The 27897-nt window shown below is 50.1% G+C and overlaps 1 protein-coding gene across 4 annotated transcripts; it reads right to left on the bottom strand.

The window, feature by feature from the left end:
- Positions 1 to 27897, bottom strand: LOC132518639 (ultra-long-chain fatty acid omega-hydroxylase). Of its 4 annotated transcripts, XM_060146621.1 has the most exons (14): positions 27844 to 27897; positions 17801 to 18023; positions 14437 to 14581; positions 9670 to 9723; positions 9440 to 9567; positions 9111 to 9232; positions 6234 to 6501; positions 5185 to 5251; positions 4944 to 5073; positions 3078 to 3211; positions 2076 to 2140; positions 1329 to 1411; positions 873 to 969; positions 1 to 532 (listed from the first exon to the last, which is right to left on the bottom strand). In XM_060146621.1, the coding sequence occupies exons 2-14, from the start codon at positions 18020 to 18022 to the stop codon at positions 452 to 454; spliced, it is 1596 nt and encodes a 531-aa protein (XP_060002604.1). In that variant the 5' UTR covers position 18023; positions 27844 to 27897; the 3' UTR covers positions 1 to 451. The 4 variants fall into 4 exon arrangements, 3 of the variants coding, with proteins under 3 accessions (XP_060002604.1, XP_060002603.1, XP_060002605.1); XM_060146620.1 differs by having other exon boundaries at positions 1 to 969; XR_009539923.1 differs by lacking the exons at positions 1 to 532; positions 873 to 969 and adding an exon at positions 2695 to 2828 and having other exon boundaries at positions 1400 to 1411.

The raw sequence follows: 27897 nt of genomic DNA, 5'->3' as shown, positions 1-27897 counted from the left end.
GTTTATGTCCGAAGACAAATGGCTTCCCAGCCTCCTAGCCCACAGCTTCCCAACTGTCCAGGACCCCTCATTTCCTTGCTGGAATCCAGGTGTAAGGATCTGACCTGGCTAGGGGATGGATGATGGGGGATGTCTGCATCCCTTGCTTTTATTCTGCAAAAATCAGGACACTCAGCAAAGGGCCTTTGAGCAAGGGAGGAAGGAAGAAGCTTGAAAGGGAGAGTCTGGGTTTACAAATCAACAACAAACAGCGTGGGCCCTGGGGTGCAACCCAATTCCTGAGGAGTTCATCCACATGAGCTGGGGGCCTCAAGAAGGTGATGTTCGGTTCAAGGTTCTGATCTCAGGCTCCAGTTCTCAAATCCTCAGTTTAAAAGCCAGCCGGGATCTGAAGTAGACTGGGCTTGTATCCCGGAGGCCTTAGGTGTCAGGTCTTAGGTCCTTGGAAGGCTCAATGGGCGGAGCCTGAAGGCCTGAATCCGAAGGATGCTGGGGCGGGGCCTAAACCCGAGGGGAGTGGCCAATCCTGGTCCTTGAAACAAGAGGGCAGAAACTGGCATTCAGCGGTCGGGACCTGGACCTCAGGGGGCGGGATCAGACCCTCCAGGGGCGGAGCCTTGCCTTAAGTGGGTGTGACCTGCGCCACCAGGCTGCTTAATGAGCCTGGACTTCGACGGGCGTGGTCTATGCCCTCAGGATCTTGAGGGCGGGGCCTGGGCCCTCGGGGGCGGAATCTGGGCCTCTCTGGGCGGGGCTTGGGCCCCCGGGGATCCTCAGGGGCGCGCCGACCCGCAGGCCCGCGGAGGCAGCGGCTCCACCTTGAGCCAGATGCCATCCTCTGTGCGCAGAATGAGCTCGGGCTTCCGCCGCACCTTGCGCGTTCGGTCCACGCTCAGGCGGAAGCGCAGCAGCGTCAGCGCCACGGCCACGCGCATCTCAGCCATGGCGAAGCTCTGTCCGATGCAGTTCCTGAAGGACAGGGAACAGGGAGCTCAGGCCCAGCCTCTGTGTGTGCGGGGTCCCTGGGATGTGGTAAATGACCTCGCCCTCTGAACCTCAACTTCCAGACAAAGGCATCATAGAGCCATTAGGAGCATGTGAGCCCAGAACTCAGGGCCTGGCATACAGTAGATAGTTGGTACCCATGGATGATATAGCAGAGTCTGATTTGGGGGCTTCCTGGTGTATTGAGGGCACAAAAAGGGTACCGGATTGGCGGGGACACCCGAGTGGACGTGGTTTCTGCTCCTGATGGGTGCATCCCTGATCTTCCACTGACCTCGATGTTCCTCCTACGCTTCACCTGGACTGGGGAAAATATAAGTTACCTGGGTCCTGCAGAGAAGGGCATGTAAGCCAGCGGGGAGCGCTGCTGTGGGTTGTCCGGGTCAAAGCGATAGGGGTTGTACACCTAGGCAAGAGCAGACTGGGGGTGAGCCTGAGGGCTGGTTCAGCCATCCCAACCTGGTTCCCGCCCTCAGCCTCTGGGGACCAGACCAGCAGGACAGAGAGAACCTCATTACAAGCCAGCCCCACCTGTCTCCTTCCCATTCCCACCACAGGGCCTTTGCACTTGCTGTTTCCTTCATGTGGAACACACTTTTCCCTGCTCCTCACTTTTCAGTGTGAATGTTTTCAGTTTCAGCTCAAACATCTCTTCTTTGGTAAGGCCTTTCCTCACCGTGTGAGCTAAAGTTCTCTCCCCCACCCCCCGACCCACTCCAGTTTTGTTTCCTTTGCGCATTTATCAATATCCAAAATGAGCTTGTTTATCAGCTTATTTTATTCCTCTGCACTTCACTGTGAGCTCCGTGAGAGCAAAGACAGTATCTTCCTCTGGCCTCAGTGCCCAGCACTGGGTCTGACACACGGGAGATGCTCCATAAAGATTTGCTGATGTAATGAATTAAGAGTGAATGGGTGAATAAATGGGAGGAGGACTCAAGCCCTACACCCAGCCCTGCCATCTGGCTCCCTGGGGAGGAGGGGAGGGGAGGGGAGGCCTTGCTGACCAAGGACTGCCCCTTCTGAGAAGAAAGAAGCTGAGAGAAGAGAGGGTTGGGGCAGGAGCTCACCTTGGAGTCAGGCCACACTGTAGGGTTATGGTGGGTCCCATAGATGCTGACTAGGCAGATGATTCCTGTGGGGAGGGGTGGGGTCATTGGGTCAGTGGAACCGAGGGAAACCAGGACCTCCTCTGGAGACCTACGCCTCCCTGGCTCTCCCTGGAGCCATGCTATTCCCACAAGCCATCTGCCACCCTTTCCTTCCCATCCTTTCCTTAAACATTCTGCTGCCCCATCCACTCCCCCTGCTTCTCCATAAGAGGTTCCCATCACCATCTTTCTAGCTGCCATCCTGGCCACACAGGGATCTTTCTCACTCATATATCTGACATTGCTCCTCCTCAGCTCAAATACCTCCCATGGCTCCCTACTGCCCTGAGGATCAAGTTCAAGTGCCTCAACCTGGCATTCAAGGCCTTTCACTGTCTGCACCCTGAGGCTCTGCTCCATAAACATGCTCTCATTTCCAACCCGCAAGCCTCACCTCTCACGTTACCTCTTCCAGGCAGCCCTCCCTGCATTCCCTCCCAGATACACCTATCTCCCTGCATTCCACCCCCAGATACAGCCATCGCTCCTTATTTGGGGCTGCTCCAGCCTCTGTCCCTCCCCTTAGCCCATTCCTCACCCCATGTGTCTGGGAATGTCTGTGCCCTGATGTATCTTCCCCAGTCTGGGTGGTACTCAAAGCTTGGGCCTGGGGATGAGGCTTCTCTAGATGCCCAGCACCACCCAGGACAGGACCTGGTCTCCAGGGAGTATCTGGCAACGGAATGAAATCAACCCTTCCCTACCTGCACCCTCACAGGACCCACCCTGCCACACCCACTCCTTCCTTTCTGCTTGGACTCACCAACCTCTATCTCCCCAGCACACACAACTGAGTCTCCCCCATCACCCCAGAAGCAACAGGCTATAAACTGCCTACAGGGACGGTGCACCTGGGGCAGGCATGGCCAGGACCCCATAGGCAACAGAGCAGGCAGGCAGCAGGGAGCACATAGAGGGCACCTTTGGGGATGATGCGCCCATCTGGGAGCTTAATGTCCTCCGTGCAGCGGCGGGAGATCAGGGTCACAGGTGGGAACTGGCGGAGGCTCTCCTTGATGCACAGGGTGGTGAAGGATAGCTGGGTTAGGTCATCCCTGGGGAATGTGGAACAGTGGGTAACTAGGGTCCAGGCCATGGTGCCACTCCCTTCCCCAGACACATATACACACACATGTGCACAGGCAATTAGGAGCAGCTGCAGGAAACCAGTCCAGGATCTCAGACTTGCCCCAACTTCAGGCATTTGCAGTTGTGCCCTGCACACACCTCTAACCCTCAGCAAGTAAAATATCTGACCCCTGACCAATCACAGCAGCACTAGCCGGACGTCTGTGAGCCCAGCATTAACCCTTTAACTGATGAATTATGTGGAGGTCAGGGGGCATCCCTGGGGAGGTGCCAGGACAGCCAGGGGGACCTGGGGTAGCAGCGATTTACCAGCCTGTATAGATCAATTTCAGTATTTATAAACCCATACATCCTCTTCTTACAGTACATTAGTTTTTTTTTTCCTTTGGAATTCAGGGCAAAAAAAAATGGATTAATTATAACCCTTGGTTAATGATCTAGATTGTTTTCTTTACACTAACAGGTTATCTTTCATAGAAACTCTCTGTTGCTACCATAAAGGGCAAATGGCATGCCTGGCATAAAGGTATCCATAAATATAAACACCACTGGGAAAACAGAAGACAGGTGTTAAATTCTGGCTAGATACCACCTCCTGCCCAATTCTCAGAACCTGAGGTACCTTCTCCCTTTGTTAAAAAGGCAGATTAGCAAGGATTAGCAACGTGTTAAAGACACAATGGTACCAACTGAAAGTGTCTCCCTGAGGTCATAATCCAAATGGCTGACAATGAACCAAAAGGAACTTTCTCACTGTTCAATGCTGTGTTTTCTTTGCATCACCCAGAATCAGCTCCACACAGCACACATCTGAAGTAAATCGGATTATTATTCCTGATTCTTACACTTCCCCCCACATTGGAATTTTACACTATGCCCTTTGCCATGTGATTCTGAGTATCTTCTGCTCGGATGGCTGGAGCATATGTCCCACCCCATTCATGGTGGGATTGGCCAGATGACTTGCTTTTTTTTTTTTGCGGTATGCGGGCCTCTCACTGTTGTGGCCTCTCCCGTTGCGGAGCACAGGCTCCGGACGCAAAGGCTCAGCGGCCATGGCTCATGGGCCCAGCCGCTCTGCGGCATGTGGTATGCTCCCGGACCGGGGCACGAACCCGTGTCCCCTGCATCGGCAGGCGGACTCTCAACCACTGCGCCACCAGGGAAGCCCTAGATGACTTGCTTTAGCTAATGGAATGTTACAATGCAAGCAGAGGTTTTAAGTTGTGTGGTTCTTTGTGCTTCTGGAGTCTGTCTTGAGGATAACATGCCCAGTGTGGCTGCTGGTCCATGAAAAATGAGACGTGGAAAAAACCTGAACCCAAACCTAAGCTTGGAAGCATCTCCACTCAACTCAGTGCAGCCCCGAGTAACAAGAGTAATATGCAGACAAGAGCAAGAAATATGTGCAGACAAGAGCAATAAATAAATGCTTGCTGCAAACCACTGAACTTAGGGGGCTGTTTGTTAGGCAGCATTATTGCAACCATTGCTGACTAAGACACTCTTAACTCCTGCATTATGAGGTAGGCATACGCGTGACTTGTCATCCCCAATTTACAGTTGAAGAAGTTGAAATTCAAGAAGCTTAAGTGACTTGTCTGAGGTTAGACAGTCAGTAAGTGGTAGAGCAGAGAGATTTATACTCAAGGCTTTGAACTCAACCTGCCCCCACTACCCCCATGACCCCAGACTAACCACTCCAGTTCCTCCAGCTCCCGACCTTTCATGACTTCCTGGATCTCTTCCCGGCACTTCTCCTGGTACTCTGGGTACTTGGCCAAGTTGAACAGCACCCACGAGAGCCCGCTGGATGTCGTGTCATGACCTGCAGGCAGGTAAGGAGCTTAAATGGATGCTGCCCAAAGATAGAGGAGATGCTGTATTCAGACAATGGGGCCCCTTCCCATCCTTCCCCAGCCACACCCCATGTCCTCACCTTCAAACATGAAGGTGTCTGCCTCAGCTCGGATGTCCTCATCTGACAGTTCCTTCCCATCTTCATCCTGGAATGGGCAGCAGACTCTGCTCAGCTCACTTCATCCCACCCGCCACATCCTAGGAGTTCTTCCAAAGTCAAGACACCCCCTTCTTTATCTTAAGCCAAGCTGCAGTGGAAAGGATTCCAGGCAGATAGATGTATGCAACTTGTCTAAGAAAGATGGAAAGAGAGCCAAAGATAAGAGGAAGAAGGGACTTTGTATTTCTTCAGCAGCTCCTAGCGCCAAGCATCCTGCCAGATGCCTGACAACCATCTTGTGATCAGGTCTTACGATCATCATGCTGTAAATGAGGAAACTGAGGCTCAGAGGGAAGACTTAGATGACTAAGGTCAAACATCCATGAAGCAGCAGAGCTATTATCGAACCGGAATCCAGGACTGTCTGAATCCAGAACCCAGGTGCTGCTCAGAAACTCCACAGAAGCACCACAAATAGGTGACCACCTATCTCTGCCAGTGTCACATTTCTTCAAGGTCTTGTATTGCATCTTTGTATTGTGAACTGAATTCTGTCCCTCCCCAGCCCCACCCCAGAACCCTTAAGTTGAAATCCTAACCCCCAGTACCTCAGAATGTGACCTAATTTGGAGATAAGCCTTTTGCAGAGGTGATTAAGTTACAATGAGGTCATTAGGGTGGGCTCTAATCCAATATGACTGGTGTCCTTATAAGAAGAGGAGATGAAGACACAGACATGCACAGAGGGAAGACAATGTGAAAACACAGGTGAAGACAGCCAGCTACAAGCCAAGGAGAGAGGCCTCAGAAGAAACCAACACTGAGAAAATTTATTTCTGTCATTTAAGCCACCCAGTGTGTGGCGCTTTTTTACGGCAACGCTAACGAACGAATACAGTCTTACGTGTTTTGCATCTGCCTGCATTCTAAATCCATGTAAGTTTGGATGTTTATCATTTTGCACAATTGCTGCAACTCATGAGGAGGCTGTCCTGGGCAGAGCTCCACCCTCCAGGGTCCAGCCTCACCCTGGCCAGGAGCAGCACATCTATGAAGTCCAAGGTCTTGCCCTGCTTGGCCTTAAGCCAGGCCTCAGCCCCCAGCTGGTGTAGCGCCCGCCGCCGCTCCTGGATGACCTCCGTGGTGAAGTGATGCACGGTGTCACAGGCCTGCCGGAAACGCCGTCCGTCTGCTGTACGGTAATAGATGAAGTCAATGTGGTGATGCAGGCGATACTGACGCCGGACCACCAGTGCGCTCAGCTCAATGATGGCCGAGATGTAATCAGTCATCTTCCTGCCAGGGAGAAGAAAGGTCATGAGCAAAGCCCCGTACCCTAAGACAAGCTTCCTCTCCCAAAGGGCAGGTTACAAAGAGAGGCCCTGAATTCACTTTATTTCCTTATTTCTTTGTATACTTGATGCTCTGCCATCTGGGGCCTCACTGACTGGAGAGATACCACCCCTCCCAGGACTAGCCATTTCTTAGAGATAGCAAATGACTCACCCAGGAGCATGCCTTTCTTTTGCAAACCAGCCAATCCAGAGTCCATACTCCAAACATTATTGGGTGGAGCCACTATCCCCCTGCCTTAATCACCCCAGGGCCAGGCACTGGATAACTTGGGGGCACCCCTGTGCCCCAGAGCCTGCTGAAATTATTCAAACTAGCCAATCTTAAGCCTACATACCCTGCCTTTCTCAATGCTTCCCATAGAACACCCCCAAAAATGTTTTGGCCATGCTTTCTTCTGGGGCTTCCCCATGTGGCTCTGTGTGGTGTGGCATGCCCCCTCATCTTGGGAGCAGTAAGTAACACACTGTCTTTCCCATGGCAATTTTTCTTGATCTGTTTCTAGGTACATTTTTAAAACAGGCCCAAAGAGGGATGAGGACTTCTAAATAGAGGTAGCATCACTAAAATTAAATGGCTACAATCCACAGAGCGGGAGAAAATATTTGCCAATCATATACCTGATGAGAAGCTTGCATCTAAAATATATAAAGCACTCTTAAAACTCAATAATAAAAAAGACAAATAACCCGATTTTAAAATGGGGAAAGAATATAATAGACATTTCTCCAAAGAAGACATACAACTGGGCAACAAGCATATGAAAAGATGCTTAAAAGCATTGGCCATTAGGGAAATGCAAAAAAAAACTACAGTGAGATACCGCTTTACCCCAACTGGATGGCTATAATCAAAAAGACAGATAATAGCAAGTGTTGATGAGGGTGTGGAGAAACTGGAGCCCTCACATACTGCTGGAAGGAATGTAAAATGGTGCAACCAGCTTATGGAAAAAGTCTGGCAGTTCCAAAAGAGGTTAAACATAGAATTATCGTATAACCCAGTAATTTTACTCTTAGGTATATACTCAAGAGAATTTAAAACGTTCACACAAAACCTTGTACACAAATGTTTATAGCAGCATTGCTCATAATAGCCAAAAAATGGAAACAACCTTAATGTCTATAAACAGGTGACTGGATAAGCAAAACGTGGTATTACGTGGTAAATGGAATATTATTCAGCAATTTTTAAAACGAATTATTGATAATTCAACTACAGCATGGTTGAATCTGAAAACAATATGTTGACTGAAAGAAACCAGAAACAGAAGTCTGTGTAATTCCATCTATATGAAATTTCCATAAAAGACAAATCTATAGAGACAGAAGGAAGATTAGTTATTGCCTAGATCTGGAAGGGAAGTGGGAAGTGGGAGATGAGTGCTAAAATGTACAGGGTTTCTTTTGGGTGAAAATATTCTAAAATTGATTATGGTGATGGTTGCACAACTCTGTGAATATACTAGAAACCATTGGTTGTATACTTTAAATGGGTGAATTGTATGGTATGTCAATTACATCTCAGTAAAGTTCTTATTAAAAAAAAAAAAGAAAGAAAAACTAAATTGCGGGGGGCAGGATTGCAAAGAGCTGTCCTTAGTTCTGAAGCATGCTTGTTGTTTTCATGCACTAATCACCAACTGGCATTTTCTTGTTTATTTGTTCATGGTTACCGCCTGTCTTCCCACTAAAATGTAAGTTCCAGGTGAGCAAGACCTTATCTGTTTTGTTGACCACTGTATTCTACTCTAGAGCCGGCACACAGTAGGCACTCAATAAATATTTCTTGGATCAATTAACGAATTAATTACTAAGGCCATCTCCACCTTACCCAACGGAAACAATACCACTAGAAGGCCCTGAGTAACAAAGTCAGCAGCTTGTTATTGAGGACCTACTATGTGCTACAAACTTGACAGGCATTATGTCCCTTATTCCTTATATCCCCACTTAGACTGTAAGCTCCAAGGAATTGGGCTTAGTGCTTACCACCATATCCCCAGTGGCTAGCATAGTGCCAGGCACATAGTAGGTACACAACAAATATTTGATGAATGAATGAATGAACCAGAGCTATGGTTATTTCATTCATTCAACAAATATTCACTCGACATCCATCATGTGCCAGGGCAGTGCTATATCATTTTATGCTTTAAACGCCTCTCAGAAGGTCAGGGATTGTCATCCCTATTTCACAAAGAAACTGAGGCTCAGAAAGTGTGGGGAGGATCTTTCCAAAGACCACGTACCTTCTGTGGAGGAATGAGTGAAACTAGCGTCTACCGAGCACCTACTGTATGCCAAGCTATTGACTCACATTATCCCCTATAATTCTCATGCGATGACTGTGGGGATGGGATGGAGATGTGCATTTGGGGGATGAGGAAACAGGCTCAGAGAGGTGATGTCAGTTTCCAGGAACCACACAGCCTGTCAGTGATGGAGCACCAGCCGCGCAGGAGTGCCTAACAGCTAAGAGTTTCCTTTTTCCTCTCATCACCTCGCCCCTGGAGCAACTGACTCTATGTTCCCCAGGGAGGCCACACTCACTCCTGGCAGTTGCTGCTGTAGCTGAAGACACATTTCTGAAGAGTGTCCAGGGTCATGAGGCTGACATGCTCAAACATGTCAAGGGAGACTTCTGAGCCCTCTGCCAAGCGCTGCCATTTAGCCTGGAAGAGAAAGACACGTGGCAAATGGGTACGGAGACCACAGACCTTCAGCCGGGCTGACAATGACCCAGCTGCAAGTTCACTACAAGACCACTTTATAGATAAAGGAAGTGAGGCTTCCTGGCATCACGTGGTTTGCCCATGAGCTGGAACCTGGACCAGCCTCACTTCCAGGATACCCTCTTCCCAAGAAACCTTGGGACTCACATGCATGATATCGGCGCACTGGTTGAAGATCTTCATGTAGGGCTTCAGTATGTCAAAGTGGAAGGCAGGTGTCAGCAGGCGGCGGTGCCGGCTCCACTTGTCCCCTTTGCTGAGCAACAGCCCATCTCCTGAACCCAGAAGACCAAGGTTAAGGACCTCACCAACAAACCCCACACCCTGCCCCCTCTTTCCTGAAGCCCCAGCTCCAGGCTACCCAGTGTCAAGCTCACCCAGCCAAGGTTTCAGAAAGCCATAGAAAAGGTCATCCTTGGGGGCAACGGCAGCTGTGGAGAGAGAAGAGGTGATGATGTCTCAAAACAGAGTTCTGACCCTTGACCTCTGCTTATGACCTCCTTGGGCCTCCACTTTGGGCTCTCACCTCCCACGTCACTCCTCCAGTCCAATCCTCCACACCTGCCCCAAAGAGAGCCTTATAACATGTTGATCTGAACATGAGCCTTCCCTGCTCAAACCCCTCCCATGGCTCCCTAAAACCTTTGTAAAAAAGGTCAAGCTCAGGCTAGCACTGAGGGCCCTGCCCTACCTTGCTGCTGTATGCCTCTCCCATCTCATCCTTCAGCATACACCAAATAACCCCGCACGTTGTCCCTCACTTCCAAACCTTTGCCCAGGCTGTGCTTTCTCTCCAGTATGGCTTTCTTCACCTGATTCTTCTCCTAATCCACCCCTTCTTTTCTGCCAGCTCAGGCCATCTGAATTACACCTCCTGTGCTCCCAGCCTCCAGCCTCGCCCTTTCCAGTCTGTCCTGTACCCTAGACCCAGGGGGATCCTACTTGACTCTAGATCTGACCATGTCCTTTTCTGCCCACACCCCCATCAGCCTCAAGCACAGCTGCTCAGCCCATTTACAAAGCCTTGAATGACGTATCCCAGTCCAGACCATTCTCAGAACACCTCTCTCCTCCACCACAGCCACCCCTTCCCGCACACACCCAACTTGCTAACATCATAGAACTTTTCTCAGGTCCTTGAAAAGCTGTGTTCCCTCTCTCTTCTGAGTCTTTCCACCAGGCGTCCTCTCTGCCTCCAACACTCTTTCCTCATTCTTCCAGTCTCTCTTGGATGCCATTTCCTCTCCCACCAATCACTCTGGATTGTATCCATCCAGTTACAAGCCCTTTGAAGGGAGGGACCTTGTTGATCACTAACATCTTGGTGCTAAATAAATTTTTATTGTATGAATGAATTAACCAATCAAAGGATGAATGAATGAGAACTATCAATGGGTAGTTGGATGGATGGTTGGATGGTTGGATGGATGGATGGATGAATGGATGGATAGATGGATGGATGATGGGTGGGTGGGTGGGTGGATGGATGAGTGAATGCATTCCCTTTCTATGTGCTGAATAGATCTGGGACAGGATGGGCAGGGCCCAGGAAGGAAGTACCTGAAACTCAAGTAATGTCACTTTTACCTGAGATATGATTCAGCCACCTACACTCCCCAGGCATTGGCCAATTGTATGCACAATCATCTGTCCACTCGTTCTCCCATTCTACACACCTCTGCTGCCTCCTTTCTGTGCCCAACCCATGCTGGGGCCCCAGAGATGGCTCAGCTCCACACCCTGCCTGGAGGAGCTCTGGGTGTAGTGGGAAAGGGAAGCAGAGACATGCCATGTAATTAGCAAGAAGGTAGAATGTGTGCCAGGAGCAGAGGGAGGCACAGAGAAAGGGCTACTAGAAGTCAAGGCAGACTTCCAGGAAGAGGCAGCTTTGGAGGAGGAGGTGGGAGTCTAGTCACTCCTATCCTCTCTGGGCTCTGGACTCCACGCTAGGCCCTTCAGGGGTCTTTCTGACACACAAACTTGTCCAATGGCTATCCTGCTCAAACACCTCCCATGGCTCCCTAACACCCCCAAGATAAAACACAAGCTCCTTCACTTTGTACATAGGTGCTCTGAGTCCAGCTCCTGTCTCATTTCCTACTTCTCCCCACATGTCATCTTCACTCCAGACACCCCAAGTCACCTGAATTCCCCTGGCATTTTCACACATCTGCACTTTTGCACTTAGGACCCTCTACCTGGGACCTCTCATCAGGCAAACTCCTATGCATCCTTCAAAGCCCAGTTTCACTGATGCCTCCTCCAGGAAACCTTCTCCAAACCTTCTCTCCCGCCAAACCCTTGCTCTGTCATCCTCAGGTCCCTCCTCTAATCCAACCCTCAGCACTCAATGCCAGGAGAGCCTGTGTCCAGGCTGCCTCTCCCATCACTTTCCCCTCCAGTAACAAGGAGGTGGTAACATCTACCCTGAAGAAGGTCATATAAGAAAAGCCCCCACAAGTGCTCAGCAGGAAGCTTCACATTACTGTGATTGAGAGCTTGGCCTCTGGGCTGGCCAGGTCTGGGTTCAAATCCCAGCCTTAACTGGTTGTGTAAACTTGGGCAAGAAAATCGAACAATCTTGCCTACCTCATGGCAACCCTACAAAAACTCAATGAACTAATGTGCTCCTGGCACACAGTAGGTGCTCATTAAATATTCATGCACATAAATGAATAACTAACCAACTGTTGGCTATTTTTACTACTGTGACTATAATTATTGCTCAGTTGTGTCAAGAACTTGTGAGATGAATAGCTGGGTCCCCAGCTCACAGCAGGACCCTAATAGGGAAAAATGAATGCACAGACACCATGGAAAACAGTTTGGTGGTTCCTTGAAAAGTTAGACATAGAGTTCCCACGTGACCCCACAATTCTACAACTAGGTACCTACCCAAGAGAAATGAAAATATATGTCCAAAACTTGTACACACATGTTCATAGCACCATTATTCATAACAGCCAAAAGGTAGAAACAACCCAAATGTATGTCAGCAGATGAATGGATAAGCAAATGTGGTATATCCATACATCCATACAATGAAATATTGCTCAGCCTTAAAAAAGAATGAGGTCCTGATCATTGCTACAATGAGGACGAACCTCAAAAACTATTCTGAGTGAAAGTCAGCTGCAAAGGACCACATTTTGTATAATTCCTTTCCTATGCTATACCCAGAAAAGGAAAATCCATGGGGACAGAAAGTATTTACCACTGGAGGAAGAGAAGGGGGAATGGTAAGTGATAACTTAATGGCTATGGAGTGTTTTATGGGGCGATGAAAAGGTTTTGAAACTAGGGAGAGGTGACAGTTGCACAACATTGTGAACACACTAAACACCTTACACTTTAAAATAAGTAATTATATGGTATGTGATTTCCGCTCAATTTTTAAAATGAATATATGAAAATAAGCTACAATTAAATGCCTGTATATCCTGCCTTGTCTTCTATAAAGCATTCTCACCTACTTTCTCTGTATATCCCAAATGCCCCTTCAAAGATGAAGAAACGGAGGTTCTAAGAAGAGCCATGCCTTTCTCAGGGCCCATCAGCTATGTGGGTTTAAGCCTAGAGGAGCAAACCCCCGAGATGTGGTCCAAAGGAGGCCCCAATAGGGGATGGAATTTACGACTTAGGACCAGGTCTGTCCAATCTCAGGCAGACAGGCATGGAGGGGCCCGGACACCTTGGGGCCAGGAGGCCTGATGCCAAGTTGCCTCTCCTGACTCACACAGCCCCACCCTCTCCAAGCTGGAGTCTACCATCCAGCTCCTCCAGTGGGGGAGGCACTAGATATCCTGCCTGTCCTGAGAGAGGGCAGGGGAGAGGAGAAGAAGCCTGAGCATCTACTAAATTGCCAAGCTTATGATGGGGGCTCTACTCCCTGGTCTGCTTGGAGTCTCATAACCATGCAGGGTGACACTCAGAAAACAGATGCTCTGAGCTGGTGGGGAGGGGAGGGAGGGGGAAAGAAAGAAAGAAAAAAGATATTAAAAAGGCAGAAGAGAGAAAACCTTTATCAGCACCAACCCACACTATATTACTGACTCTTCACAACCACCCTATTTTACAGATCAGAAACTGAAGCCCTGAGAAGCTAGATGAATTGCTGGGTCACACAGCAAGTACATGCTCCAGCCTGGATTCAAACCCAGCCCACCCAAGTCCTGGTCCAGGACTCTTTCCACAACTTGGTGCCCATCCCTTGGAAGAGTCACCCTTCCCAACGTCCAGGTTTCCCTCTTTGTTCATTGGGGATGGTCATTCCCTTACAAATGCAATAATGCGGGACACTGAGGCATGAGGAGGGCAGAGCTGGGAAAGGGAAGGATGGCAGTCCCTTCCTCCTTCATAGCTCAGGGGGCAGCCTTGAAGGTGGTCTCCATACGTGTGTTTGCAGAGACCAAAGCTGAGGCCAGAGGTCCTAAAATTCCTGGAGCTCTTTATTTCCCATCCTTCCTCTCTCAAATGTCCCCTTATGCCTCTGGAGATGCCCAGGTACATGTGAGGCCACCCTGAGGGCCCAGAGCCCCTCTTATGAGGAAGATAGTGCCAGGCACAGACACATTCAGCACTAAATGGTTAGGAGTGAGAATGAGAGAGTCTAGAGGAGAGACCTATGGTCTGTCTGGGGGAATCAAAGAAGGCTTCCTGGAGGAGAAGGTCATTAGAACTGCATGTTGAAGCCTGAGCAAGAGCTTGCCAAGCACACTTGGGAATCCTGCACCTTGAAATAGGTGTGGATGGCAGAAGGGAGAAGCAATCCTTCTACCTCTCCCTCTCTGCCAGTCAGGGCCAGCCTGAAGGCTGCGATAGCCACAGTGGGAGTGTCAGAACCCAAATGATAGGAGTGCCATGGTTGAGCAACAACCATTTAACAAAAGCTTGGGCAAACAACTGCCTATCTGAACATGTCTGCTCTGACTCTGAGAGGTGAACATTCTCTAAAAGTTCCTGGGAATGTTATTGTCACGCCTTTTCCCATGCTGTTCCCATTATCTGTATTGCCATCGTGGCTTTGGTAAACTCCTATTCATCCTTCAAACGGCCCTTCTTCTGGATAGCCCACCTGCCTAGAAACCCAGGTAGGCTCTGGGAGTTGAGGGTTTACTCACCACTCAGAGGCCCAGCCCACCTACCTGAGGCGCCCACCAGGGGCTTGATGTAGTCAGGGTGCACCAGAACCAACAGTGGCAGGACAGGTCCTATCCACACCAGGATCACATGGTGCATGCTGTCCAGCACCTTCTTCTCATCTTGGAGGCCTGTCTCATTCGGGAGATACTGCAGAGGGTGGTAGAGAAGGCTAGTGAGAAGGTGTCCAGCCCTGGCTTCCCCCACCCCTTCCCTCCCACCACTTCCCCGGCCCTCAAAACAAGCCAGGAAGAGCTGTATGATTGTGGGCAGTTGGCTGCACCTCACTGAGCCTCCATTCCCTCATCTGAAAACGGGGGAAAAGTCAACTCCCCTTCTGAGGGTAGTTGAGAGGATTCACGGAATAGCAAAGTGGAAGAGCCCCAGCACAGGGCCTGACACACGGCGAGTGTTCAAGAAATAAAAGCAGTAAGAGTAAACACAATAATGATAACGGTTGGCACTTAATCTAGTACCTCTACGTTCGTAATAAAATATTACTAGTATTGTTCTCTTTAACACGTACACATGCTTGCAGTTGGGTGCTGCTGTGGGCAGTTTTCAGATATTCATGCATTCAACCCACACAAGAAGCCTATGACGTAGTTGCTACTATTTTCCCCATTTTACTTTACTCCGAAGGGTCAAATGATTTGTCTTAAGTTACAGGTGAGTAAAGCGACTGTCCTGGTTTGGGCTCCCCTAGAAGCAGGACCTGAGACAAGGGTTCTAGGGCAAGCAGTTTATTTGGGGGGTGATCCCCAGAAACATGGGTGGGGAGAGGAGACGTGAGATAGAGAGGAAAGGCAGCCAGCAAAGAGTTGTCAAGGGAATTACTCCCATGGGCAACTGGGGCTCAGTCCCATTGGGGATCTCTGGGGGACATCCATCTCAGAGTCAACCCACCTGAAGGTGAGGGGGCTGGGGTGTTTTTATACCAACTCCCCTAGTCCCATAATCACCGGCTGAGGTTGAAGTTCACAGTCCGCCCGTGCAGAGTGGGCTTCAGCTGCTAGAGAAAGCCCTAGAACACGGGTGATAGCAACTAGAAGTCAGCCCACTGAAGCCAGACATGGGCCGAGAGGATGTGCGCAGACACTGGCATCACCTGCCATAGTGGTAAAGCCAGGATTTGAACACAGGCCCCCAAGCTCCAAAACGCCTGCTCTTAACCAACATGCTCTATGAGGCAGAGCACTTCAGGCTCAATGTCATATGGATCTGAGCTCAAATCCACCCTCAGCGGCTGTGTGATCTTGGGCAAGTCACCTAACCTCTCTGAGCCCCAAAGATCGAATCCATAATATAGGGCAGGTCCATCCCTATTTCATAGGCTATGAGAATTGGGAGAGCTCAGATATAAAGGAGCCTAACCCAGTGCCTGGCCAATGGTAGGGTCCAGCAATTGTAGAATGAATGAATGAATGAACAAATGACTCCTCTCTGGTTTCTGTGTCTCCTTCTTGATCAGGTTCAGCCCTGAGCCTGTCCACACCCAAGGGAGATCATGGCGTCATCCAGGTCTCATGGCCTGGGAGGCAGGATGGGCCCACGGGGTCAAGGCTGGACTTCAGAACTGGTGCTGGCCAACCTCCCATGGCACCAGAGCCTGGCCACTATTTCCAGGACCACCATCCATGCCAGAGGGCTTCCTGGAGTAAGGGCATTGGATATGGGGGCATGAAAAATGAGTAGAAGTTCATCTAACAGAGAAGGATATTCTGGGCAGAGGGCACAGTTTCGGCAAAGGCCATGGAGGTGGAAAGTCAGAGGCTTGTTCCAGGAGCAGAAAGTCATTCTATGGGACTAGAGGGAGATGGTAGAACAGGTGAGGAGGGTGGGGGTTGGAGTCTAAAGGGACTTGAACTCCAGCTGAGAAGCTGGGACTTTCTCAGGACAGCAATGGGGAGCCATGGAGGGTGTATAAGCAGGGGAGGGACATGGCTGGATTCAGGAATCCTTCTGGGACCAGGATGAGGGGTGGACTGGAGGGGTAAGACTAAAGGCAGGAGCCCAGGGAGGAGGCTGGACCATGGAACAGCAGGAGAGGAGGAGGCCTGAGCAGTGGTTGGAGAATGGGAAAGAGAGAGGAGATTCAGGTACAGCCAAAACTTGGTGAGTGCTGGCTGCAGGAGGATAATAAAATGACTGTTTCTTGCACTATTGAGTGGAAATGTCTCCTGCTTCCTTCTTCTGAGACACTCACTCCAAGCAGTATCTAAAATGTGTCTAGAATCACTTGTTACTTCCAGTCTCCGCAGGACCCGAGAACTGAGCACATACATCCACCGCGGTGTAGCAGGCTCAGTGCCCAGCATGCCACAGACACGACTTCAGGAATCGTTGAAACAATCCCACGAGATTATTAGGAATGATTATAGTTCCACGTTGCAGATGAGTCATCTGAGGCACAGGGAGGTGAAATAGCTTGTCAGGGTCACACAGGCGGCACATGGTAGAAACTGGCAAGTCCACACTGGTGACCATTGCCCCAAAGTGCCTCTCCAAAGTCTTCCTCCAAGTTCAGCATGAGGAAGGTCTCCACAACTGTCCCTCGGTTTCATCTAGGCCTGGAAGGGGGATCAGCTGAGTCCAGCAGGGAAATAGGGGCTGGACTCTGGCCCCCAAAGCCTCAGCACCCGCAGGAGTCTGACTTTCTCTCTTCTGACCTCTGAAGCCCTTTTAGAAAAGTCCAGCCTTTCTCATCCAGAAGCTAGAGGGGCAAGGGTAGACAGCTAAGATCAGGGACGCTGGAACCAGACAGCCTGGGTTTAAACCCAGACGCTGCCACTTACAAGCTCTGTGACCTAAGGCCAGCTACTTAACCTCTCTGTGTCATAGTATTCTCCGGAGAAAAATGGAGATAATCACAGGGCCTACCTTCTAAGATTGTCAAGAGGACCAAATGAGTTAATATTTATAAAGTTCCTGAAATAATACCTGGAATATATATGTGAAATAAGAAATGAAATGAAAGAAAAGCGTTGGAATCCTCACCTGGGACCACAGCATTAAAGAGAAAGAGAGAGTGTGTGAAACCACATTGTGGGGTAGGTGAAGCAACAAAATCTACAGGGGTGCCCCGCCTCCCACTCTGGGATTTCACAAGCACTGGTACCTGTTGCTACAGCAATAGCCTGGAATTGTAGAGAGAGCTTTAGAGTCAGCTCTGCCTCATCCAAGCTGTGTGATCCTGGGTTCCTGCTTGCCCTCTCTGAACCTCAGTCTCACTCCGATCCTGTAAAATGGGTCTCTTCATGGCTCCAACTAGATTCTTGGGGGGATGACGGAAGCCAGCAGGTCCGTCATCCTTACTGAACATCTGCACCTCCCCTGCCCTGCCCAGCCCACCTGCCCAGCCACACACACCATGCCCAGGTGGCCCAGCAGCCAGCTGCGCCGGGGCGGCTGGGGGAAGCAGCGCAGTCGGCAGCAGGTGATATAGAAGTGCCAGCAGAGCCTCAAGAACTGCAGCAGCAGACGGAAGAAGAAGAAGAGCAGGGAGAGAAGGAGCCCGGACAGGGCATACAAACGGAACGCCGTCTTCTCCAGTCCCAGGAGGTGCAGCAGGTGCTCTGTGATGGGCAGCATCCTGGGGGGACACACAGGGTGGGGGGTCAGTGCAGGTGGGAACCACCCTCTGGCCACATGTGTGCCATACACATGATGACCTGTGGAGCCAAGCGTGATGTGCCTGGCACATAGTAGGCACTCAGTACATGTAAGTCCCAGACACCAAGGATGCTTCTTCCCAGAGCAGTGACCTCCAGCCAGCTGGCCCCGCCCATATGCCCTCAGCCTTGACTTCTCAGGGCATCCCTCCCAACGTCTCTGCCCGTGCACAGGTGGCCAGAGTATTAGAAAATTGAAACAAACTCCCTCTCCTCCTTCTTGCCAAAAGTAGCTCTCAATCAATGACTGATGAGCGTTGCTGGATAAATAATCCAGCTCCTTCTTTCCAGGGCAATGACCCTGAGGTGTGGGTTCTGCATGCACTGCTAGGGTTCCCCAGCAGGATTAAACTTCAGCCCCTCCTCCTCCTCCTCCTCCTCCTTCTTCTTCTCCTCCTCTTCCTTCTTTTTTTAATTGAGGTAAAACTCACATGATATAAAATGAAGCATTTTAAAGTGAGCAATTCAGTGGCATTAATACATTCACAATGCTGTGCAACCACCACTTCTATCTAGTTCCAAAACATTTCCATCACCCCAAAGGGAGAACCCGTCTCCACTTAGCAGTCCACTCCCCGCTCCCCCCCGACCCCTGGAAACCACTAATCTTTTTTCTGTCTCTACGGATTTGCCTATTCTGGACATTTCATATAAAGGGAGTCATACACAGCGACTTTTCATGTCTTCTGTGGCTTCTTTCACTCAGAAGGATGTTTTCAAGGTTCATCCACTTTGTAGCATGTATCAGTGCTTCATGTCTTATACTGCTGAGTAATAGTCCATTGTAAGAATTTATCACATTTTGTTTATCCATTCATCTATTGGACATTTGAGTTGTTTCCACCTTTTGACTACTATGAAATGTGCTGCTATGACCATGCATGTCTATGTATTTGTTTGAGTCCCTGTTTTCAATTCTTTTAGGTTCACTGCCTTTTCCCTTATTCGTCTTTTCTGTGACCACTTCCCACGTAAACGACTTGCACTCAAATCCTTGCCCTAGCGTCAGCTCCTGAAGGAACCAAAACAGAGTGGGTGTGTACCAATAATACTAATAACACAGTGACCAGGTGTAGAGCACTTACTACCTGCCATGCACCACCATCAGGGTGGTGCCTCATTTCATGGAATCTTAAAGCAATCCTTGAAGGCAGGTCCCGTCATTCTCTCCATTTTCAAGAAAATTCAAGCTCAGTGCCTCCAACTCACGGGAGTTGGGAGCTGGCAGGGGTCCCCTGAACCCCCACCAAGGCCAACCTCAATCAATTTGAGGGCCCATGGATCTCAGACAACACCAAGGAGACTGCTGAAAATGCTGAGGTCCTGCTCTCATCAATCTTTTCCACTCAGTCCTATGAGCCAAGGGTTCCCTCTGTGCTCCCACCTCCTTGGACAACAGAGCTAAAGAAACCCTGCACTGCAGGTTCTCACCTGTGTCCTCAACACCCACCCACCCCTGCCAGGGGTGCCCCCTCCCAGGGCCTCCAAGCCACTGGCTCTTCCACCAGCCAAAGTCCAACCACATCATCCTGGCAGAGGTGAAGTTTCTATTGGTTGCTGTGTCCTGGGAAAGCAGGTGGATTGGTCATTACCAAATGTGGAGGACCCCATTGGAATGGTCTGACTTACAAGGCGGATGACATGACGACTCATTAGGATGGCTACTATTAAAGAAAGAAAGAAAATAACAAGTGTTGGCAAGGATGTGGAGAAATTGGAAACCTATGCATTGCAGGAGTGAATGTAAGATGGTGCAGCCGTGCTGCAGAGAACAGTATGGTGGTTCCTCAAAAAATTAAACATAGAATTACCATATGTTCTAGCAATCCCACTTCTGGGTAGATCCCCAAAAGAAATGAAAGCAGGGACTCAAACAGATATTTGTACACTCATGTTCATGGTGGAACTATTCACAATAGCCAAAAAGTGAAAGCAACCCAAGCATCCATCAATGAAAAAATGGATAAACAAAATGTGGTCCATTCATACAGCGGAATATTATGCAGCCTTAAAAAGGAAGGAAATTGTAACACATGCTACAACAGCGATGAAGCTTGATGACATTATGCTAAATGAAATAAGCCAGACACAAAAGGACAAATACTGTATGATTCCACTTATATGAGGTCCCTGGACTGGTCAGATTCATAGACACAGAAAGGAGGATGGTGGTTGCCAGGGTCTGGGGGAGGGGGAAATGGTGAGTTAATGTTAACAGATACAGGGTTTTAGCTGGGGAAGATGTATGGTAGTGATGGTTGCACAACAATGTGAATGCCCTTAATACCACTGAACTATACACTTAAATGGTTAAAATGGTAAATGTTATGTGTATTTTACCACAGTTAAAAATCTTTTTTAAAATACAGAAAGCCTTGTGTAGGCAATATGCCCTCTGGAGGGCTGGATGGGGGAGGGGAGGGGTGGGGAGTAAGCAACCTTCCAAAATGAAACACAGAGAGCTGCGAGTCACAAGTCCCAGGCATATGCTCTGAACTAAGACCACTGATGTGCAATTGGGCTGCCTCTCCCATGGGCAGCTCTAGGTGACACACTGCACAGGACACACTGCACACACTGCCATGGGTATTTATTTCTTTACCAGTTTAGCGATGGTTAATGATTTTCGCCAGCAATATCGGGGAAGCCAGCTAGCGGTTACTACGAAGAATTGTGACCTTCCTCTGGCTTCCACAGGCCAGGACTTCCACTAAGGGTTCTACATGCTTCTCTTCAGCATTCAGTCGGCAAATCATTTCTGAGCCCCTGCTATGTGTCTGACTCTGTTCTAGGCATGAGGATGTAATGATGGCAGGACAGACATGGCCCTGGCCCTTAGGGGTGGTGACCACCAACAGACACGCTAGGACACCACAGAAAGGCTACATGTTCTGAAGAAGGTAAAGTGGGGATGGGGGAGTGGCTGAATATTGCCCCCCCCCATTGATATCCCATTCTAATCCCTAGAACCTGTGACCTTATATGGAAAAATTTTTGCGGGTGGGATTAAGGTAAGGATCTAGAGATGGGGAGATGATTCTGGATTGTCCAGGTGGATCCTAACTGGAATCACAAGTGTCCCTCTAAGAGAGAGGCAGAGGGAGCCGAGGACCCGGGTTCAATCCCTGGTCAGGGAACTAAGATTCCGTAAGCCACGTAGCGCAGCCAAAGAAAGAGAGTGAGAGAGAGGCAGAGGGAGATCCGGCACACAGAAGAGAAGGCCGTGTGAAGACAGAGGCAGGGATTGGGGTGATGCGGCCACAAGCCAAAGAATACCTGGAGCCCCCAGAAGCTGGAAGAGACAAGCAAGGATCCTCCCCTAGAGCTTTCAGAAGGAGTGTGGCCCTGCCGACACCTGGATTGCAGACTTCTGGCCTGCAAATCCAAGAGCTAATAAATTGTGTTGTTTTAAGCCATCCAGTTCCCAGAAATCTGTTACAGCAGCTACAGGGCACTAATACTCAGAGTAAGAGGATGGGGAGCAATTCTTTTAGATGAAGTGGTCCAGGGAGGCCTCTCTGGAGAGGGATATCTGGGCAGAGGCCTGAGTGAAGTGAGGAACCTATATGAAGGGGGCTTTCTTACTAAAATATGTACACACACACACACACACACACACACACACACACCATAAGCAGCTGGGTTCTAATCCTAACTCCTCCACTGACTGCTTTTACTGTCACCCCCAGTTCCCCATATGGAACTGGGGGTAGCTGTAAGGGATGATCTCTGAGTCCACCATGGTATGACCTTTCCTGTGTGTGGTCTGGAGTCAACATATTCAGCCAACAGGTCACATGGGTCACATCTAACCCCTGGGCAAACTGGCTGTAGTCTGGCTTCCACCCCATCCACTACAGATACCTTTCTAAAGGCCTGTCATTCCTCTGCTCTAAGTCCCTCCAGGGCTCCCCACTCCCCCCAGCCTGGTATCCAAAGCCCTTTGGGAGGTGAATCCTGTCCATCCTCCACCTCAGCCACAAAGCTCCCCTTTTTCAGTCCGTTTTGGACCCCCCCCCTTTCTTCACCCAATTTGTAAATGTTGGTGTTCCTTAGAGCTTGGTCCTGGGTGGTCTCCTCTCCCTCTGTGCCCACCTCCTGAGGATCTCACGCCCTCCCTTGGCCTCCGTGACTCATCTCTGAGGTGCCTCCCATGTCTCAGTGGCCCCCTTGATAGGTCCAGCCACCTCCTGGATATTCCCCCACGGGTATCAGATTCACCTCACCCCCACCTCCCTCCTTCTTCCTCCATTCGATCTGTTGCCAGCTGCTGCCAGTTATCCAGCCTAAACATCTTTCACATCCATTCATTTCTCTCCATCCATCATCCCAATCGATGTCAATTCACCACTGTGGTAGCCTCCTCCCATCGGTCCCGAGTTCCATGCTTGGCCCCCAGCAGTCCATTCTCCACACAGAAGTCAGAGGGCTCTTCCTAAAATTAAATCAGACATGACCTTCCCCTTCCTCCTATGGACCCCCCATTACACTCTGAAAGCAATTCAGACTCCTTCCCATGGACCCCATTGCCCTGTGTGGCCTGCCCCTGCTGACGCCTCCAACTCTGTCTCCCACCGCTCTCCCCCTCACTCACCCAACTCCGGCCACTCCAGCCACAGCCTAAGTTCATTCCTACCTCAGAGCCTCTACACTTGCCGTTCCCTCCACCCTGCATGCCCCTCCCCCAGCTCTGCCTGCACCAGCTTCCCCTCGTCCTCCAGGCCCAGCTCTGCCCTGACAGCCCATTTTGCACGGCAATCATCTACCTCCCTTCCTTTGCTCTCAAAAGAATTATTGAGCACCTGCTGTACGCAGTGACTTTCACAGTCATGCATGCCTTTCATCTTTCTAGTAACCCTCAGAGGAAGCTGGGGGACTTGGAGTCACAGCAAAAGCCCCCACCTCCACCCAGGAAAATCGCAGCTGATATTCTGAGCAAAGAGATGTCTTCCTGAAGGATTGAAATGGGAAGGAATTGGAACAAGATAAAGTGTGAGCCCTGAAAAAGGGGTCCCTGCTCCAGGTGGGTGGGTGCATGGGAGGGCCAGAGAAACCCTGTGCCCACCTCACCATCCCTCAGGACAGGTGCAGGCTGCGGTCTTTCCTGGGACAGACACCAGCTCTACTCCTAGCAGAAAAAACACATGCTGTGGGTCCCCAACTGGCTCTCCTCCTGGGAGCCACAGTCTTCTCATCCACAAAATGGGAATAAAAGAAAGAGGTCCATCTGATGTTCATGGGAGGAGCTCAACAAATGGGTGCATTGAGGAAGTCCTCTACTTTCCACAGCTGGGTTCCTCCTCCCCTCAAACAGAGCAGTTCTGTCCAAATCCCCAAAGAAAGTGCTACAAAAAGTTTTTAGGAGGTGCAGCCGCTGTGGGAAACAATTTGATGGTCCCGCAAAAAGTTAACTATAGAATCATTCCATGACCCAGAATTCCACTCCTAGGTGTATACCCAAAAGAATGGAAAACAGGGACTCCAACCGATACTTGTGTACAAATATTCATAGCGGCACTATTCACAATCACCAAAGGGTGAAAGAAGCCCAAATGTCCATCAACTGGTGATGGATAGATATCATATGGTGTATCTATACAGTGGAATATTATACAGCCATGAAAAGGAATGAAGCACTGACACAGGCTACAACACAGATGAACCTCAAAAACATCAAGCTGAGTGAAAGAAGCCAGACACAAAAGGCCATGTATTGTATAATCCAGTTTATATAAAATATCCAGGATAGGTGGGAGACAGAAAGCAGATTCGTGGTTGCCGGGGGCTGGGGGGAACAGGAGTGGGGAGTGAGGAGGTCTCTTTTCTGGGTGATGGAAATGTTTTGAAAACAGATACATGTGGTGATTGCACAACATTGTGAATGTACTAAATGCCACAGAATTGTTCACTTTAAAATAGTTATTTTATGTTAGATGAATTTTGCCTCAAGTTTTTTAAATGTGGAAAAAAAGGTTTTGAGGACCCATGAGAAATTTATCACGGTGGCTGCCTCTGAAAGGAGCCTGCAAAAACTGGGGGCAGGATTGGAAGGGAGGCTTACCTTTCTGTCTCCATCTTTGGGGACTTTTTGATTTTCTATACCCTGAGCACATATTGACCATTCAAAAGTGTTTTAACTATTAAAATTAATTAGTGAATTGTACAAGCCAAAGAATGAACTCTAATGTAAACTACGGACTCTAGTTAATAACAACGTTCTAGGGACTTCTCTGGTGACGCAGTGGTTAAGAATCCGCCTGCCAATGCAGGCGACACAGGTTTGATCCCTGGTCCAGGAAGATCCCACATGCCACGGAGCAGCTAAGCCCGTGAGCCAGAACTACTGAAGCCCAGCGCGCCCTAGAGCCCGCGCTCCGCAACAAGAGAAGCCAACGCAATGAGAAGCCTGCGCACTGCAAGGAAGAGTAGCCCCCGCTCGCCACAACTAGAGAAAAGCCCACGCGCAGCAACGAAGACCCAACGCAACCAATAAATAAATAAATAAGTGAAAGATGGGGGGAAAACCTAGCATGTTAAAAATAATAATAATGGGGCTTCCCTGGTGGCGCAGTGGTTGGGAGTCCGCCTGCCGATGCAGGGGACACGGGTTCGTGCCCCAGTCCGGGAAAATCCCACATGCCGTGGAGCGGCTGGGCCCGTGAGCCATGGCCGCTGAGCCTGCGCGGCCGGAGCCTGTTCTCCGCGACCGTAGAGGCCACGGCAGTGAGAGGCCCGCGTACCACAAAAAAAAAAAAAAAAAAGTAAAGTCTGTTAAGATTTAATTAGTTGATAGCACAGGGAACTATATTCAATATACTGTGATAATGGAAAAGAATATAAAAAAGGAAGGAATATATATGTATAACTTAATCACTTTGCTGTACAGGAGAAATTAACACAACATTGTAAATCGACTACACTTCAATAAAAAATTAATTAGTTGAAATTAATGAAAAATGAATTAAGATGCTTCAATGGGGGGGGCATGTTTGGGGATGCAGGCAGTTATTCTCTTTCTTGATCTGGGTGCTGGTGACATGCGTGGGTTCAGTTTGCAAAAACCCCAGTTCTAGAATGTGCACTTTCCTGTATGTATATTACACTTCAACTTAAAAAATTAAAAATAAAATGAAGAGGTGTTTGGGGATTGCATTATTCTTTAAAAATGCATTTTTGGATTCAAATCACAGCTCTGCCCCTCCCCAAGTAAGCAGCCTGGAGTGAGTCCAGTCCCCATCCTCAGCATCCCCATTTCCAATCTGTGAAATGGGTTAATAATAAAGGGACCTACTTCCTAAGTTTGTCTGGGACACTTCAGTGAGATGAGGCTTGGCACATAACATGCAAAATTTCAGCCATTATTCCTATTTCTATCACAATATTTATAAAAGTGAGACAAATTCAAAGCTGACACTCTCAGGATGCTGTGGGAGGCTGGCATGCCTGTTCCTCTCAGCACCAGCCCCCAGTCTCATCCCAGAAGCCAGGCAAGGGCCGCAGCAGCCCCGCCCTGGCAGAGGTGGCCCCGCCCACCCCACTGGGGTGGGCATTATCTGAAGATGGAGGTGCCAGTGACTGGCTCTGAGGCCGGCCCACACCCGGGGAGGGCTGGTTTGTCAAGTTAGCCCAGCCACCAAACGGGGACTCGTCATACAAGGTGTGTGGACTCCTGAGAACGAATGCAGTAACGTGGAACCTGGCCCACCAGAAACCATATATCTGCCTCTTCTTGAGCCACAGGCACTGTACATACTACCTCCACTCCCCACATGGTGGCCTGACAGCCAGGCACCCAACACTGGCCCCACTGCCCTACATCCCAGCCCTGCTCTCCGTTCCCTCTAGCAGCCTGTAGTCAGACAGCCTGCCCCCTAAGCTGGCTCATGGTACCTTTTCGAACGCCTCTATGCCAAAGGGCTGTCCCATATTTTTCCAAAGTGCCAGACCCCAGACGTTATGAGCCGGGAGGGGGCCTACCCAAGTATCTGGGGCTCTGAGAGTTTCAGGGGCAGTTATGATGGCAGGGCCAGGTTGGCAGAACAGGATGTGGAGGGGTGAGTCTCACCACAGCTTTGGGCATACTTTAGACATTTGCCTGCAGATTCTTTGGCCCAAAGGAGATCCTGGCAGAAAAAGAAGCTTAAAAATTACCAGTAAGGGCTTCCCTGGTGGCGCAGTGGTTGAGAGTCCGCCTGCCGATGCAAGGGACACGGGTTCGTGCCTCGGTCCGGGAAGATCCCACATGCCGCGGAGCGGCTGGGCCCGTGAGCCACGGCCACTGGGCCTGCGAGTCCGGAGCCTGTGCTCCGCAACGGGAGAGACCACAAGAGTGAGAGGTCCGCGTACCGCAAAAAAAAAAAAAAAAAAACTACCAGTAATCTAGATCATTCCAGGGCTGCAATTGTCTCTGCCCATCATCTCCATCAAATGTGGCCATGCTTGGATGTGCACCTCAGAAAGGACTCCTTGGAGCTCTGCATCTTAGCTGTGTGACCTCAGGTGAGTGTCTGCACCTCTCAGAGCCTAAACTTCCTCATCCATAAGACAGGAACCCTATTACCAACTTCATGGGGCTGAGATGACAACTAAGCGTTTTTTAATGTGCTCAGCTCAGTGCTTCATCAAGGACAGTAAGTCCTTGATCAGAGGTACCTCTCACGGCTGCTGGTACTACCATCACATTCATTATTGTAACTCAGCCACCCAGGATTTCGAGAATCAGGCCCAAGTCTTTCCAGGGAGAAGAGATGGGGTCCCATACCGTCTGGATGACTCTTGAATGTCTCCAGAGTCAACCAAACCCCTCTGCAGATACCAACCAAGGTCACGGCTGCACACTAGCCCAGAGCTAATGTTACTGCTCAGAAACCCAAGCTGGGCTATACAGAGAGGCCAGAGCCTTCGGAAAGTGCCCAGGATTTTGGGGTCAGCCGGGGCTGGTTTGTTCAAATCCCAGCTCCCCCATTGTCTCCCTCCCACCTCCAGCCTGAGACCTATCAGCTGGTGGGCCTCAGTTGCTTTGCATGGTCCCTGCTGGCTAGCCCCCCTCTGGTCCAAGGGGGAAGGGCCAGGCCCCCGGGACACCAGGGAGCATTCTTTCAAACAAACATCCAACGAACATCAGCTGGGACCAACTGCAGGACCTCACGCGACCCTCACGGCCAACTGTGGGGACCCAGGCAGGCATCCTCTTTTCATAGAGGGTCAGTTGGAGGCTCTGCGCCTGTGATATGTGTGAGACTGTGAAGGCGGCGGCACCACAAGCCTAAGGTCCATCAGTGGGGCGCACTGCCTCCCCTTTAAGACAATGTGGAGTGGTGAAATCCCAGTGACCCCAGCCAGCCTTAAGCAGGCGTCACAGGGCTGGGCTTGGATCCGGCTAAGATGCCCTGATTCGGAGAGGTGTCTTCTTGAGGCCCTTCCCACCATGGACACCCAGAGAGAAGGATACACCCAGGACTCCGAGGCGCACATAGAAGAAACCTCACACAAATGCAGCGACGGTCGGGGGGACACACGCGCGCGCGCGCACACACACACACACACACACACACACACGAGTCCCTCACAGGCAGTCCCGTCCTGGTTCCTGGGGATTCCCGGGGCCGGCAGTGCACCCGCCCGCCGCCGCGCGCAGACCCTCGTACCCGCGCTACCAGCCCCGGAGCTGGTGCACCTCGGGTTACCGCGCAGGGCTGAGGCCGCCCTCAGGTTACAGTCCGCCACCCCACGCGCGCTCACCCTGCGGGTCTCGGCCTCCCTCCCTCGAACCAGATCCGCTTGAACCGAAACCTC

Source organism: Lagenorhynchus albirostris, chromosome 3 (assembly GCF_949774975.1).
Source record: "Lagenorhynchus albirostris chromosome 3, mLagAlb1.1, whole genome shotgun sequence".
Classification (NCBI taxonomy): Eukaryota; Metazoa; Chordata; class Mammalia; order Artiodactyla; family Delphinidae; genus Lagenorhynchus; species Lagenorhynchus albirostris.
The sequence above is the reverse complement of the archived record's forward strand: the minus strand, read 5'-3'. Positions and strand labels throughout refer to the sequence as shown.

Coding starts and splice junctions, on each gene's coding strand:
- LOC132518639 (XM_060146620.1), bottom strand. CDS start 18,022: ATGCTGCCCATCACAGAGCACCTGCTGCACCTCCTGGGACTGGAGAAG. Junction 9,233..9,439: donor AGTGCGCCGATATCATGCAT/GTGAGTCCCAAG, acceptor TTTCTCTTCCAG/GCTAAATGGCAGCGCTTGGC. Junction 970..1,328: donor CCCTTCTCTGCAGGACCCAG/GTAACTTATATT, acceptor CCTGTCCTTCAG/GAACTGCATCGGACAGAGCT.